A 17035-nucleotide genomic window follows, 5' to 3' on the forward strand; every position below is an offset into this window, starting at 1 on the left:
GGGTGGGTAGGGAAGTGGGGGGCGCTATGGGGGACTTTTGGGATAGCATTGGAAATGTAATTGAGGAAAATATGTAATAAAAATATTAAAAATTTAAAAAAAAATTAAAAAAAAATTCTGTATTTTCTATTTAATAGCTACCCTTCCTTAAGTCCTCCTATTTTTTTTTTAAATCTCAAGTGATCAGCAAATAATAGTGACAAAACAATTAAACTGGGTTCAGATTCTCTATCGCACACTGGACAGCAAGTGACTCACTACTAACCCTGTTATTCAAAGGCTAATCAGAACGACGTTATATCTGTCACAGCAAGAAACTCCAGTGGGTGCTTAGTTTTCCTACTCAGAAAAAGTATTTTACTGAAAAGTTTTAATACCCAAGCATAAATGGATAAATTTAATTATTGAAATGTAATGCTATAAAATATTAAGTACCTAAGTATGAAAGATATGTGGAAATAATGAAATGAAATAACCACAGTGATAAAGGATAAAATTAATACAGGCCTATGATGTGCTGACAGCCTCATCCTGTTTCCTAGCTTCAGTCCTATCTGGTTTTGTTGCTTACACATAGATAACTAAGTTAGTGAACAAAAGGAGCCCTTTGCCCATCGGATGGGGTCCACTGTGACTTTTTCACACTTCTGCCTTAGGGTTTCCACTGCTAGAAGAGACACCATGACCAAGGTAATTCTTATAAAGGACCACATTTTTTTTGAATACTCACTGTAATTTTCATTTTATTATGTTATTAACAGTAGACACTTGTTATAGTTAATTAACAATTTTGTTCTTAGCTATAAAATCAATTCCATTATTAGGATGAAAAATCATTAAAATGAATGCATGCTTACTATAGCATTAATTATTTGGGTTTGTTATACTGTGGTCTAGACTTAAAATGAACAGATATGCCATAGCTGCTCTTCACCAACCTCTCCAGTTCAGAGAAGGATTGCACAGTACCTTGTCATTTTCATTCACAACAGTCCTGACTGTTTCTCCCTGTGCACTTGTTCCATTTATGTCCCCCTTTATCACTCTCTAATTGTCTTTTCAGTGTATAATATACGTGTCAGTCTGTAAATGTGTCAACCAGTTTTCCTTGAGAAGACAGCTATTTCTTTCTCCTCTAACCTATAGTGTGAATTGTAAAAAATAAATTAAGAATAAAATATATATATATATATATATATATATATATATATATATATATATATATATTGGGTTTTTTTTTTTTCGAGACAGGGTTTCTCTGTATAGCCCTGGCTGTCCTGGAACTCACTTTGTAGACCAGGCTGGCCTTGAACTCAGAAATCCGCCTGCCTCTGCCTCCGGAGTGCTGGGATTAAAGGCGTGTGCCACCACACCCGGCTAAAATAAAATTAAAAATTTTTTTTAAAAAAATCTAAGTCTAGAGAACACCATCCTCATGAAGTCTCTTGAATGCCCTACAACAGCATCCTTCCAAATCTAGTAACAGTGAAGCATGAGCTGCTACATGTAAGTTTGCTGGACCACAGTAAATCCATAACATGATTTTGTGTAATTGCAAACTATGGTACCTTGCATCAAAAGATTTGACTTTACTTCAATTTAATTATTTCTCATTTAATCTGTATTTCATTGACTGTTCAGTGCTGACTATCCACAATCCACACTAAAGGACCACATTAATTGGGGCTGGCTTATAGATTTAGAGGTTTAGTCCATTATCANCAAGGTGGGAGCATGGCAGCTTCCAGGGAGGCATGGCGCAGGATGAGCTGAAAATTCTGCATCTTGAACTGACTGCAGCCAGGAGAAAAACGGATTTTTCCACACTGGGCAGAGCTTCAAAGCCCATCCCTACACTGACACAGTTCCTCCAACACAACCATGCCTTCTAATAGTACCACTCCCTATGGGCCAAGCACATTCAAACCTCCACACCATCTCTCCCTAAATCAAAGATTAATAAATGAAGTGAATTCACCAAATCACTACTGCTAAGGTAAATGAAAGCAAGGCTAAGTCAAAGAGGTGAACTGCAGTCAGACCACAGCATATAACCTGTGGACCAGAGAGAACAGGGAAACCCTCAGCAAACAGCAGCTGAAATTCATCTTGAAGAAGTAAAACTCCGACATGGAAATAAGGTATTTCTAGAAGAAAAGAATTAATGTATGTTTAAGTCACAGGGTGAAGGATGCACTCGGTGTGTCTTCTGAGCGATTCTAACAAAGATGCTTTGACTGGGGCAGAAAGAATCCGCACAAGACATAACAAGTCATGTTTACTTCAACTTAGTTGATGTAATTAAGATGTGCTAAATATTTTAACATAATTGTATTCACATTTTCCCTCTTAATTCCTTAGTCTTCCTGTTCTCATCTGTTATAATTTTGACAACAGAATTGGGTCTAAAACAATGTTCTCTAAGGAAAATAGAATACAATTCACAAACATGAGCCAAGTGAGTGGCAATTTCAGCTTCTCTAGTTTTTATCTGGTATTCTGAGACAAGCTCTCACTGTGTACCCCACTTAGCCCTGGCCACACACATCAACCCTTCCTACTTCAAAGGGCTAGGATTTTAAATGTATGCCACCATGCCCATCTTTTCCAAATTCTCCGGTAACCACCTTGTAAAAAGTAAAATGGAGCACAGACAACATTATACACTTAATCTAAGATAGCCAAATCTTTTTTCAATAAATAAATATTAAGTTTATTAATTACGTTTTAAGAATTTGTTTTTATTCTAGGACTCTTACTCTGGATTTTATACAGGTCAACTCAGACACCCACACATCTGGCTAGTGGCTGCATGCTGGACTATGTGGATTCAAGTTTCAATGAGGTCAGTATACAGTACACAATGAATTTATTCTTCTGCATTTAAATTTACATTCCTACCCATCCTGTGCCTGTTATCTTCAGTCTTGGGTGGAAGGTCCGACAAAAACTACACTTTAAAATCTTCCTTCTTACATTTCCTTTACAAGCTCACATTTCACAACAGTGCCTTCTGTACTTGAGAGTAACTAAAAGGCCTAACCAACGACTCTGCTTCTTCCAGTCTCAAAGCAGCAGTGATATTAGTAAGAGAACTCTTCCCTTGCGCTGTGCGGCGAGTGTCCTAGATGAGCCAGCACAGACAGCTGGGTGGTTCACCATCATCTTTATTCTGCTTTCTCCCAAAGGCACCTAAATAACAACAATAATGATAATCGCTTGTGAGGAATAAATGCTCTTATCGCTTTTGTTCTTTAATATGATGCAGAGAGCAATTAAAAGGAGCCTCTGAAGAAAGGAAAGGATCAACAGCTTAAGTGAAGTCTGAACGTAAAAATTAAAATCTATAGAATGCTGTTTCCATCTGTGTAAGGTGCAATGACTCCTGGAACCAGTTTCCTTCTGCAGAGATGATATTGCTACTAGGAAGCGTGCTCTCAGATCAGCCATGCTGCCCTCAGGAGAGGCAGCATGGAAGATGAAGAAGCTGCTCGATCTCCAGGAAAATCGCTATCCAGTTCTCATTGCCAGCAGTTTTAGAGAGATTACTAGGTTTATACACACGATTTTAAGCCCTTTATATTCAAAATAAAGCAAATCATGGTAAAAGTTCATTTGTATCTAAATCCAGAACAAATGAAAAAGGTTCAGGCGATTCCAAAAGATAACCTTTACACTTTAAACACTAAGCCAGCGTTAATTACACCTGGCAACTCCGGAGTGTTTCACTTCATTACCTCAGACTAGCTTAATGAGCTACACTGAAATTAGACTTCTGTCATTTCTAGAATCTAACTCCAGATCTGAACGAGAGTCTGCAGTGGCTCAGCACCTCCCACCATTGTGGCGTGGTGTTCACATTCTGAGGCGTTCCCAGATTCTGTTAGCCACACTGAGATATGGGCTGTAACAGGCGACAGATTTCAGCTAGCACCTAGAACACAATCTGCACAGAGACTGAGTAATGGCAAAGTTCCCATAGACATCACATCCAGTTTTTCAGCAGCTTCATCAGCCAATTAAACGTCAAGACAGACTTAGCCATGAAATCTTGGACTGCTGCCAGCCAACTACCCAAACTGCTTCTATGGAACTTCACATGACTAGACATGTTCATGGAACATGTGACGGAAAAACAGCTAGAGCTGTGAAGCTACCGAGTCCCTTAGTGTACATGTAAATTATACTCTAAATCAGCAACTCTCAGCCTGGGGGTCACGACCCCTTGGAAGCGGCATATCAGATATCCTGCCTATTAGATATTTACATTATGATTTATAACAGTAGCAAAGCTGCAGCTATGAAGTAGTAATGAAATGATTTTATGGTTGGGGTCTCAACATAAGGGAAGTTGAGAAGCACTGCTGGAAATGCATCGTTCTGTTTTAAATACTCCAGTCACCACCCAAAGAAAGCAGGTCATTCAAAGCTGGTGTGAAGTCTTTACTCTTTGATACAAACATCTAACTGCAGCAGACTGTCAGAGTCAAAAGTATCACAAGCTGAAAGAGAGGCTGGGAAAGGGAACACTGCACTTAGAAGGCTGAGGCAGGAGGATTAATTACTAGAGTTCAAGAGTTCAAGACCAGCCCAGAAAATATAGCAAAACAACAAGGAATGCTCTGACACAGAAGGCGAAATTAAGGGCTCTCATGGACCTGTTTACAATGCCACCCTCAAAGCTCTCCAACCTAGGCCAAGACCCCTTCCTCTGAGCATACATACATGCTTTTAGCACTAAAAAGAAAACTGCAATGTGTTAATTATACTATGTAATTTTATATAATTACTGAAAATAATCAGGCTTAGAATTAGACATTTCCAGTTACTAGGCTTCTTTTTCAGATAGAGCCTTTGTTCTTAAGTTACTATTTCGATAGAATCTTTTTAAACCTGAATTATTCAGGAAAGTATATAATTAAGAACTGTTTTCCATATGTATCTCTGTATTCAAGGCCAGCCTGGTCTACAGAGTGAATTCCAGGGCTGCACAGAGAAACCCTGTCTTGAAAAACTAAAAACGAGAGCGAGCGAGCGAGAGCAAGAGTGAGAACGAACTGATTTCCAGATAAAGGCACCATTACGATAAACACTATTAAATCAATTATATTCAATGATTTATCAAATGCTTCTGAGAGTTCCACTGTCTTGAAGTCACAAATAAATCAAGAAAGAAACACTGTGTTAACTTACCTCTCATTCTTTTTAAACACAGCTAAAATAAATTCTACTTGCAGAGTATAAAAATGCATCAATTATAATACTTTAATATTAAAAAGCAGATTACGCTCCTTAGAAAAATAATAGATTTCAGGATGGAGGCAAGGGAACTGTGAGATAAGGCTAGAAGAGGTAAATGATAGGGGCTCCTTGAAAGCTTAAAATGGTGTGACCCAGACATCCCACTTCTCAGTACATACCCAAAAGAAATGAAGGCTAGATGTCTTAGTCAGGGTTTCTATTCCTGCACAAACATCATGACCAAGAAGCAAATTGGGGAGGAAAGAGTTTATTCGGCTTACACTTCCATACTGCTGTTCATCACCAAGGAAGTCAGGACTGGAACTCAAGCAAGTCAGGAAGCAGGAGCTGATGCAGAGGCCAGGGAGGGATGTTCTTTACTGGCTTGCTTCCCCTGGCTTGCTCAGCCTGCTCTCTCATAGAACCAAGACTACCAGCCCAGAGATGGTCCCATCCACAAGGGGCCTTTCCCCCTTGATCACTAATTGAGAAAATGCTGTACAGTTGGATCTCGTGGAGGCATTTCCTCAATTTAAGCTCCTTTCTCTGTGATAACTCCAGCTGTGTCAAGTTGACACACAAAACCAGCCAGTACACTAGACCTCAAACAGACATTTATACTCCATTGTGGTAGACTGTTCAAACCAGGAGGTAGAAGCAAACATGATGTACATCAACAGATAGATGGGGCTAAATCAACTCGGCTCACATATATGCAACGCAGCCTTAAATAATAAATAAAAATGGAAGTGACCAGATAGTAAGAAAACGTGCCTGATACTCTACTGTTTTAGTAAAGGGCAGCAGAATGCTGGCTGCTGCATGCTGGAAAAGGGAAATGGGCAGGGGTGCTGTCTAATGGCTATTATTGTGGATGATGAAAAACATCCCAGAGATCTGCTGTATTTGCATTGAAAATGTTAACATAATGTTTGTTGTCTGTGTGTTTGTTTTTTAAGATTTATTTATTTATTTGTTTTATATGAGTACACTGTCACTTTCTTCAAACACCCCAGAAGAGGGCATCAGAGTCTGTTACAGATGGTTGTGAGCCACCATGTGGTTGCTGGGAATTGAATTCAGGACTCTGAAAGAGCAGTTAGTGCTCTTAACCACTGAGCCATCTCTCCAGCCCACTGTGTTTTTGCAACTTAAAAAAAAAAAAATGAGGCATGTAAAAAGGGAACAAAATTCAACTAGGAGCAACTTATAAAGCAGTGAAATACTCTTAAGAATAAATACCAGCATCCATGAGTCTGTGCAAGTGAACAGCTGGCTAAAGTTGTAGGAGAGTCACATGACTCCTCCCAAGAGAATCCAATATAGAAGAAATTACAAAACTGGCACTAGAGCTAACCTCCTAGTGTAGATAATGCTTCATGGTCATCTAACATGAACCCATGAAAGCCATAGTTCTTGAATGTATTCAGAATGGACAGTTTAAAACTGAGGCAGCAGAAGACAGAACAAAGCACTGCGCTGCGAGTGAGAGACTTGTGTTCTATTCTTTTCCTTAGGGTGGGGGTGGGGACCACCAATATTCCTGAACTTTCAGAAAATGAAGACTAGAACAGAAGGAACAAAGACCTCTGGTGTAAGGATGTTCTTTGGGAAACAAAGAATGGCTAATGTTATGAGACCTGAAAACAGCTTTCTCTTGTTCAAACGCAGTAAAACTCTAAAAGCCCAGGAAGCTATCTATCTACTCAGTACCTGTGAGCTACTCAAGTCTGTAAGGCATCCATGCTGGTTTGAATGAGATGCCCCCAAAAGCCTTGGGCACTTGAGTACTTGAATCCCCAGTTGGAAGCTGTGGGGACTAGGAACTATGGCCTTGCTAAAGGAAGTATGTCACTGAGGGTAGACTCTCAGGTTTCAAAATACTTTTGCCAGTTCAAACTTACCTTTTTGCTTCCTGTTTGTGGACTGAGATGTGAGCACTCACTCAGCTGTTCCAGTGCCATGCCCGCCAGCTGCCTGCCCAAGACAGTGACAGACTCACACTTCTACAGCTCTAAGGCCCTATAAACCCTCTGTAAGTTGCATTGGCCACGGTGTTTTGTCAGTGCAATAGAAAAGTAACTGAGATAGCATAGGATTTTTCTCTAAGAATGACACTGTAGCTGGAATACAGAAGTGGTATTAAAGATCAAAGTCAAGTTATCAGAGTTCATCCAAAAATTAATTTAACAAATAATTACAGGGTTGCATTATTTTCTTGTGGTGGTGATATGTTCTGGGGGCTGCTGCCAGGGTCTCACACATGCTAAGCAAGTACTTTAGCCCTGAGCTACACCCTCAGCCCTTTAAGCTTGCATTATTACATTCTTTGCAGGTCTAAATTTTTATATTACAGATCACATTTAAAGTTGAATAGTTAGGGAGGAGGGCAAGCTGAAGAATCTTTTTTCATCAGAGAAAAAAGATTTTTTCATCAGAGAGAACAGAAATGGAATCTTTAAATAGCTGCTGATACCTGATGACTTAAGAAGTCAAAACTCCTATATCTGTTAACTACTCCGTCTTTGGCAAACTCCTTCTCAAGAAGTTCCCAAGTAGTGATCTTTTGCCATTACTTACCCACCTACCCTTCCCAACCCTTCTAAAGACAATAGAATTATCAATGACTTTTTAAATCTACAGTAGGTTCCCACATCTAAAAAAAAAATTCCAAAACAACCTTCCGCTCCTAAAATAGTATTTTAGAAGGACTCTATTAGTTTAAAAGAATTAATGTATTTGGCAAACATCAACCAACAGCTTTAAACATTTACCAAACCTATCGCTTGTGCCAGTAACCGACCAGATTGTATTTTGGAGCTCTGACACTGACCTCTGGACATGAAGACATGGCCATTGCAATCAGAGCAGCTGTGATCACCCACAGGCAATCCGCATTAACATTCTCTCACAGAAAGGGGTAGAGGTATGTTAGTTACGATTTTACTGCTGTGAATGGACACCATGACCAAGGCAACGCTTATAGCAACATTTAACTGGGGCTCACTTACAGGTTCAGAGGTTTAGTCCTCCTTCATCATCAAGATGCAGGGCAGCATCTAGGCAGGCATGATGCGGACAGAGCTGAGAGTTCTACATCTTCATCTGAAGGCTGCTAGTGGAAGACAGATTTCCAGGCAGCTAGGAGTAGGGTCTTAGAACCCACACCCACAATAACACACCTAATCCAACATGGCCACACATACTCCAAAAGGCCACCCCTCTAATTAATGCCACTCCGAGCCTAGCGTATACCAACCATCACAGGGGGTGAAGGGTGTGCTCACCAGGCAATTAATGAAGGACTCAAGAGTTAGTACGGCACTCAAGGAAGTGGGGGAAGATGAGGCCCGCCCTCCCCAAGAAGATATAAGAAGTTAGTAATCACTGAGAGGGAGACGCTTCTTCGATGGTGTTGCCTATAAATTACCCATTCTCCCATCGGTAACCCCTCAGCCAAAATAAGCTCACAGGCTCACCAAGCTAGACTTGACGAAATCATGTCCTCAGTCTATCACTGGTCTGCTACCTGGAATGAATTCACATCTAGTCATTCCTCTCCACGAGAAGTCACAGACAGCTTAGCAGAAAAGGGCCTGTCAGAGAAACTGAGTTACTAAAGAGCTACAGCTCCCAACAAGTTTCTTTACATTAATAGTGATTAGCTCTGAAGCAAGTAAAAAAAAAAAAAAAAAAAAAAATGCCATCTGCAATCCAAATTCCTTTTAGTAAATCTTCCAAGGAAAGTAAATTATCCTTTCTTAACCTAAGAGACAGTTAAGAGAATAATCATCAGAAACTGTTACAGCTAAAAAGAACCTTAAACATTGTTTAGTTCAAGTGGTCTTATTGGCCAAACTATAAGCACTAAAGATTATGTAAATTATTTAAGGTCACTTGCTTAAATATAAAATAAAAAATGAAAGTAAGAGCCCTGCATTGAAAAATGTTTCAAAAAAAAAAAAAATTGAGACTACCACTCTTCCCTACTAAACACTGACATAAGCGTGAAGATACAGACTCCGTCCTGTCGAGAAGGGAAGATAGGAAAACCTTCTCCCCTGAGCTCAAAGCTCAAAGGAATAATCCGGGGTGGTGAGGGGGCCCCGGCTCAGGGCCCTGGATGTACTAGGCAAGTAATATTGGACAGAGCCTGAGCTATGCCTACAGCCCAGGAATAAAGTACTTTAAGAAGACTAGGACTGAAACTAAAAGTTTCACTGCCCATATTAAGTGGCTTTATATTAAATACAGGATGTAAAACCAAAACAGCAGCATCTTTTTTCTAAATGGCTCAAGAACAAGTGAGTTCAGAACTACACTACTAAAATGTTAAGTACCAGCATGCATTAGACTGTTCTGAAATTTTATAGATGAAACTATCCAGAGACCTAATCAAAATGAATCATCTTGCCTGGTGAGGCAGTCAGGAAAGCCCGACAGCGCCTATCATCGGCTCCCTTTGTTCATACTTGAGTGCCAGACTGAGAGCCTAATGAGACGGCAGCACACACGTGCTCACTGGCTCCTGTAGGCTATAACACAGTAACTGTCTCTACGACTGTATTATGTCAACAAACTTCCAATAGGGGCTCACATGCTTACTCTGAACCCCTATGTACCCCTAAAAGACATAAAGTAACAAGAATAAGGCAAACTCATGCTTGAGAATTCAATGACAGAGTTCTATCAATCTTTCATCTGTGATGAGATGTCAGGAAGACATGAAGGAAAATATAAATCTTCAAACATGCACACAGCATGGTAAAGAAATACAAAGATTCAGAAAATTAAATACACTATCTTGAAGATTTCTCAAACTGAAAGCATGATCAATTTTAAGGAAAACTAGACAATGGATGTTATAAACTGGAGAAGATTCAAAAGAAAGTCCTCATTGACATTTGACATAAAATCAATAGCTTTATCTTAGCGGAGGATTATTACATTGCTTTAACTTCTTAGTCTTAGAAACCAGCACCAAAGAACAGCAGCACAGACAGACAGACAGGGCTATGGCCTTCTGACAGACTTGCACATTAAAGAGGCTAAAAATATAAGACAAAGAAATTCCTTTAAAAAGAAATCTGAATACTTGGGAAAGAAATCTCCTAGTATTAGTAGGATATTGATAAAGCAGAGGAAGCTGTCCGCAGAGGAAAATGCAGCCCAGCAACTGCAGGTTCAGAATATGAAACAGAACATTCACCAACTGCCAAGGTTTCAACATAGCACAGACAATAAGACTCCTTATTCAAAAATGCTCGGTACTGAAAGGTTTTAATAATCTGTCTCTCTTCCTTGGGGAGGGGGGACCAGTGCCAGGTATAATGAGATCTGGACTACATAACCTACAGTTACTGTATTATTAAAGTAAAGGAACTTAAGAGATTTCAAACAAATTTACACAGGACAAGAATAGCAGTAAATACCAAGTGCAGCTACACTATCAGAAAAAGCAAAGAAAAGGCGAGGGGGGCAAACAAAAAGCACTATAAAAACAAACTGAAGAAATTGTAGTTATTAGATACTATTTTGCTAAAAGAGTAATCAAAACTTAATTGTTTCCCAATTAGTTAGATGCATGTACAATGAGAAAGCATCATCAAGAAAACACAGCCTAACTGGATAGGGTGATGTAGTCTTGTAATCTCCCAACACTTGGGAGAGCAAGGCAGGAAGGAGACAATGAGGACAGTCTGGGCAATGTTAGACACCCATTCTCAAAGACTAAAAACAACACAACACAAACAAAACCAAGCTAACAGTACTTTCTTAACTTTATATCACAGCAAAGAATGATTTAAAGTATCAGTGACTTGGTCTTGCTATTAGTAAGCAGGTACTAGATGCAAACCATGTTTGGGGCTGACCAAGAAGATGTGAATGTTGTCAAAACAACAATGGTTTTCCAATAACTATAAGGTCATATAAAAGAGAAATAAAGGGTTTTGACATTTCCCTTTCCAGAAAACTGGAAACTTCTTTCTGCTACTCCAAGCAGCTGTAAACACTCACTCCAGTTGCGACTGGATAGTCTGCCCAGCCGTGACGGGGGCATTCCCACGCTCTGCAGAGGCAGCAGGACGAGCAGGAGCTTGCTCCTTTAACCACCACCCACTGCTGCGGAGCTGCGGAAGCAGACTCTCCTCACCTACACATCTTTATATGGAAGGAGCATGGCGCCACTGGTTTTTTAAGTGACATCATTAATATCATCCTGTGCCCTGCCTCTATTTGTAGAGGATGTTTGTAAGTGTCAAGAAAATCTACCTGTCCACAGCTCTGTAAAAAAAAAGAATCCAGACTGAAATCTCGGGCTCTCTGTTCTTCTCCCTTGTTTCTCTGAATCCTTACTCAACTCAACACTACCAGCACCTGTCACTTGGACAAAAAGAAGAAGAAACAGATCCAAGGCACCTACCCCCTGGAGGAGCAGAGGCCAGTGTGGAGAAGTGTTCTGAGCTCCTCTGTGCTCCACTCTAAACACAAAACTGTTCTGCCGTAGAATAATTTCACAGATAACTCTCTCTTCTCAACTCTAAGTCTTCAGAAGCAAACAGGCTTTCCATAGCTGGTGCTCCCTTACAGCCCAGGAATAAGCAGCTCCCACTCCTACACCTACCACAGCAGGGACGCTCTCTGAGAAGACAGGGTTGGAAGGGATATTACCATCCACACCAGGTCAGAGCAATCAATCAGGAGTCTAACACTACAACTTTAAAATTACACACAACTTTGATATCAACTGCCTACTCACTCTCACGTACACAAGAATGGACACACAGGAGCATGTGCTTTCATAGTCTCAGGGTAGAAAAGGAAGGCTTTTCCTGATGAATCTAGATGAAGTGCTGTGCTCTTAACACAACTCAGTCTGCCATCCATGAGCAACTTTACACATTAGTATAAAAGGGAATTAATAAGCACGATATAGTCCTTGCAAGGCACAGACAAGCTTTAGTCCCAACCCGCTGAGGCTAAAGCAGGAGAATCACTACAGCCCAGGACAACAGAGCCTGGGCAACACAGTCAAGATTGGGGGGCTGGGGGATGGGGAGAAGAAAGAAAGGGTGGGGGGGGGAGAAGACAGTGGAGAGAAATTGGAGTAACTGTGCCCCAATTCGAGACGCAGCCCATGTGAGAGAAACAATCCAATACTATTAATGATACTCCACTATGCTTGCATTCAGGAACCTAGCATAACTGTCTCCTGAGAGACTTCATTGAGCAGCGATGGAGGCAGATGCAGAGTGTACTGCAGCCTTATCTACACATCTGTGTATGGAAAAAGTGTGGTGCCCTTGTTAAAAACGTGACATCATTAATATCAGCCTGTGCTCCGCCTCTATTTGTAGAAGATGATTCTAAGTGTCAAGGCAGAGCTCAGGGAGTCTTGTCGAAGACTTGGGGATACAAGTGAGAAAGCCAGAGGGGTCGAGGACACCAAAAGAAGACCTCAACTAACTTGAGCCCATGGGGACTCACAGAGCCTAGGCCACCAACCAGGAGCACACAGGAGCTAGACCTAGACCCCTATACATTGGAGCAGAGGCTGTCTAAGTTTCTCTTCCCTGCCCTTTCCCTTTCCCTCTACAAGGACTGCCTGGTTGGGCCTCAGTGGGACAGGATCTGCTTAATCCTACTAGGATGAGATGTCCCAGGGTGGGGTGGTACCCAAGGGTAGAGTACCCAAAGGCAATGGGGGGGGGGGACCTCTTAAGGGTAGCCCTGGGAAGGAAGGGGATAGGAATGTGACCAGGATGTAAAGTGAATAAAAAATTATTTGAAGAAAAAAATAGGAGTAACTATTGTATTCTAGATATGTCTGAGGGGTTACACAACTAACAGCTGTGTGCTAGAACCCAAAACCTTGTACATGTTAAGCAAAGGGCAGATGATACCATAGGGAAGAAGTAGAGAAGGGGAGAGGACAAACAGGACCACTCTATACACAATAAGTGTTATTAAACCAATTATTATGTATCATTGCATGAATAAATTCTCATTTCTCTAACTGAATCCCCCTCAACTACCATGACTTTGACTAAATTTATGTGTCTAAAATAGTACACCTGAAATGGGGAGGAGAATAGACTCTGCAAGAAGCAAGAAGCAATGCCTGTCTTCTCAAGCCAAGTAATTGGTCACAATAAACAAACAACAAAACCAAATACTGAACTTTTTTAAACATCTCTAGATGATAATAAATTAAGCATTTTCCCTCTTGTGTACAATTTCACCAGCTGCTCTTCCAGAGGTCCTGAGTTCAATTCTCAGCAAGCACAGGATAGCTCACAACCATCTGTAATGAGTCTGATGCCCTATTCTGGCATGTAGGTATATATGCAGATAGAGCACTCATATACATAAAATAAATAAATCTTTTTTTAAAAAGGAAAAAAAATCTCAAAAATAGACCCTTCTTCTAGGATACATAAGCTTGTCACTGTTTCCCATACGATTATGTAGAGTCCACACCTGATCCACAACACACTCTGTGAAGGGCTAGGGCTGATACGTGATGTGTACTTAAACAAACAAAACCAGCAGCCTCTCTGAAACATCAATCACCTCTGCCACGTTAGCACTCCCTTCCAGCTGTCAAAGATCCAAATTCTAACATGGACCGGGATGGGGGATGGTGCACTGAAACTGTAATAACACGGAGGAATGTTACACAGGCCATACAGAGCTTTGCTAATAGAAACCAGCTGTTGGGGAATGCAATTTCCAATATTTGGGACTGGTGAAGTATTAATGGGTTCCTTCAATTCCAAGTTTCCACTCTAGAAGGAAGGCCCTTTAATTCATTATTCCCTGAGTGTCCTTGGCATACCTCAGAATTACCTTTCTAAAATAACTGCCCCATAGTTCCAACTGTGTATCCATAAGAGGCTGTCTATAGAGTCCTTTTCTTCAAAGTAATTCCTTATATGAAAAGCCATGCATCCCTAAAAGGATAGCCTAATCTACATCCAGCATCAAGGATGTGTTATTTACAAAACATTGTGATAAAATATTTACCACTGGTTATTTTCGCTGTAATTTTATTTCCCACAAACTTAATTCTATCAGTTGGTAAAAATTTTTTCCCAGGATTTGGCTATTCCTCCCATATAGTCCACACATCAATCTAAAACTTGTTTTTAACGCAGTACGGTGGCACATACCTACAATCTCAGCACTTGGAAACTAACACAGAAGAATCATGGGTCTGAACTAGCTTGGTCTATACAGTGAAACCATGTCTACATAAACAAAATGTTTGCTTTCATGTAACCAACTGAATACTTACTATATCCTGCCACCAAATCCAACACCCAAAACAACAAAAAGTTGCACACATGCATGCATGCATGCACCTACATGTACTTTGTTTTCCTGACTTAAGACTGCCAGGTTTGCTTATGTGGATCTTATATAATTTTGGTTTGCAGAAAACAGGCTGTAGAAAATTCAGGCAGGAACTTCACTCAAAACAAAGCCGATCATTTACAAAAGCTGCTAAGACCAGAAACAACAGAATCCACATTTCCTATACCTACGTAACTCAGAGATCCTAGGATTAGGTACAAGACAACCTACTGTCCTGAGATCTGTGAACATGGAGGAAGATTTCTGGAAATGATATCCTGGAATTCCAGACAACTGCTCAGAGGCTATGTGAACCAAAGCACTACTGGCCTAGAAACCATTATAAAATTGGTTTTAACTATTTTTAAAAAGAAACAAACCTCAATTTTGTCTGTTTTGGCATCTCCCCAGTATATTGTGCCTTCATCATAATCCAGGGCTAAGCCATTTGGCCAACCAAGGGAAGTGTTGACAAGAACTACTCGGTCAGATCCGTCCAGAGCAGCTCGCTCTATTTTTGGGATTTCTCCCCAGTCTGTCCAATACATGTACCTATAAAGACAGAAAAATAAATAAATAAATAAATAAATAAATAAATAAATAAATCCAAACCTGAGCTGAAAGCAGAGAACAAAAGTGAAGCCCACTGCACACATTACATTACCATCAGTCAATGCCACGGGAGGAGGGAAGAAAAATAATAGGACTTAAGCTTCAGTAGAGAGCGTTTCTAATGTTCACCACAGCAGTATACAAGACATTCCCAGATCAAAACTGCTCTCTGGAGTTAATGAAAATGTCTCCCAATGGACTCTCATTAGACTCCATTACTACACATATTTTTTTTTCTACTATATTTCTGTTTCTTGCCATGTCATGCCACTCTGCTTGATGGCTTGTCAACTCTGGTAGAGAAAGTTACCTAGTACAAATAGTCAGGTGACAAACTGAATCCCCAAATAACTAATACTCCCCGTGGTGCTAAGTGATAGCTGAGGCTCCTGGATGGAAGTGGCTCCAAGGCACTGGTGTAAAACTGAGGCATATATCTGTCAATGTATCAGCCCTCAAATAGGCTCACAGAAACGTGAGTCACTCACAAGAACTATACAGTAAGATAAGTTGTTCCCACAGGAACAACTGAATAGGATAAAATCAAATCTGCTGGGGAAAGGGCACAGAGTTTTGAAAATAATTTCTTTCCATATTTTTCACGACCAAGGTACGATCTGAGCAAAACGTACAAACCACACCCAGATCAGTGAGTCTAGCTTAACTCAGAAATAAATTACTCAAGATAGTCAGAAGCTTTTTTTACTGTGGCAATTCTTTGAGACCATATTCTAACTGCTACACTCTAAAGCTGATGCAAACTGTTTACTGAAAACCAATCAACTCCAAGAGTTCGTGTCACCTGAACTGTGCCTCTAGGTACCTGTAGAAAACAGATTACTAATATCAGCACTTCTTACCCAACCATGGGATCTAACACGATAGCCCGGGGCTCCTCTAAGTCCTCTGAAATCAAGATCTTCCTCATGGTCCCATTGAGCCTTGTCACTTCTATACGATCCGTGCCAGTGTCTGTCCAGTACAGGTTCCTTGCAACCCAGTCAACAGCAATACCATCAGGATGAGCAATCTGGGCCGTGACCACAAACTGACTGCCAGATCCATCTATGAAGGAGCGACGAATAGCCCTCACTTCGTCATCCGTCCAGTATATGTAGCCTTCTACAGGGTCGTAGTCTATGGCAATGGCATGCCGGATATCTTCTAACTGCAGAACAATGTCAGTAAAATCGGGTGTATCCAAAGAAATCCGCCTCAAGTCTGTCCGTCGGGCTAACAGCAATAGTTCAGTGGCACCTAAATCAACAAAGAAAAATCAACCAAACATTTGAAAGCCACAGGCAAAATTTAGTCACTCTCTATAAAAGAATGCAGATGTCTTCAGGAATAAAAATTAACTGAATTTAAAAGAATACCAACTAGAGTCGAACTAGAAAGTGCTACTGTGAAGCAGAAGAATCAGGGCAAGCGCCATAGTAGTTATTAACCTCTCCAAATCAGGCTTGACCCACACTTGTCATTTACTAACAGCTCCTGGACAATAAGGGCATGTAGAGATGATCACTAGATATTTTATACCTAGTAACTAAGTATTAATGGAGAAAAAAATATTGCAAAGCACAGATCCTTCATTCAAGATGCATACTTTAAAGGATAAGCTGGGGAAACAGCAGAATGCTTGCCTTATGAACATGAAGACCCAAGTCTGATCCCCTGAACCCACATACAAAAGAAGAGAAGAAGAAGAAGAGGAGGAGGAGGAGGAGGAGGAAGGAAGGAAGGAAGGAAGGAAGGAAGGAAGGAAGGAAGGAAGGAAGGAAGGGAGGAGGAGGAAGGAAAGGAAGGAAAGGAAGGAAAGGAAGGA

The 17035-nt window shown here is 40.5% G+C and overlaps 1 protein-coding gene across 1 annotated transcript in view; it reads right to left on the minus strand.

Annotated features, from left to right (window-relative positions):
• The window catches only part of Lrp6 (LDL receptor related protein 6), a 114753-nt gene that overhangs the window by 40773 nt on the left and 56945 nt on the right, over positions 1-17035 (minus strand). Inside the window, exons 6-7 of the mRNA XM_021165898.2 lie at positions 16071-16467; positions 14979-15150 (exon numbers count right to left, since the gene is read on the minus strand). Coding sequence (XP_021021557.1) covers positions 14979-15150; positions 16071-16467 — 569 coding nt within the window. The remainder of the gene's footprint in view (positions 1-14978; positions 15151-16070; positions 16468-17035) is intronic.

Source organism: Mus caroli, chromosome 6 (genome assembly GCF_900094665.2).
Source record: "Mus caroli chromosome 6, CAROLI_EIJ_v1.1, whole genome shotgun sequence".
In the NCBI taxonomy this organism is placed as follows: Eukaryota; Metazoa; Chordata; class Mammalia; order Rodentia; family Muridae; genus Mus; species Mus caroli.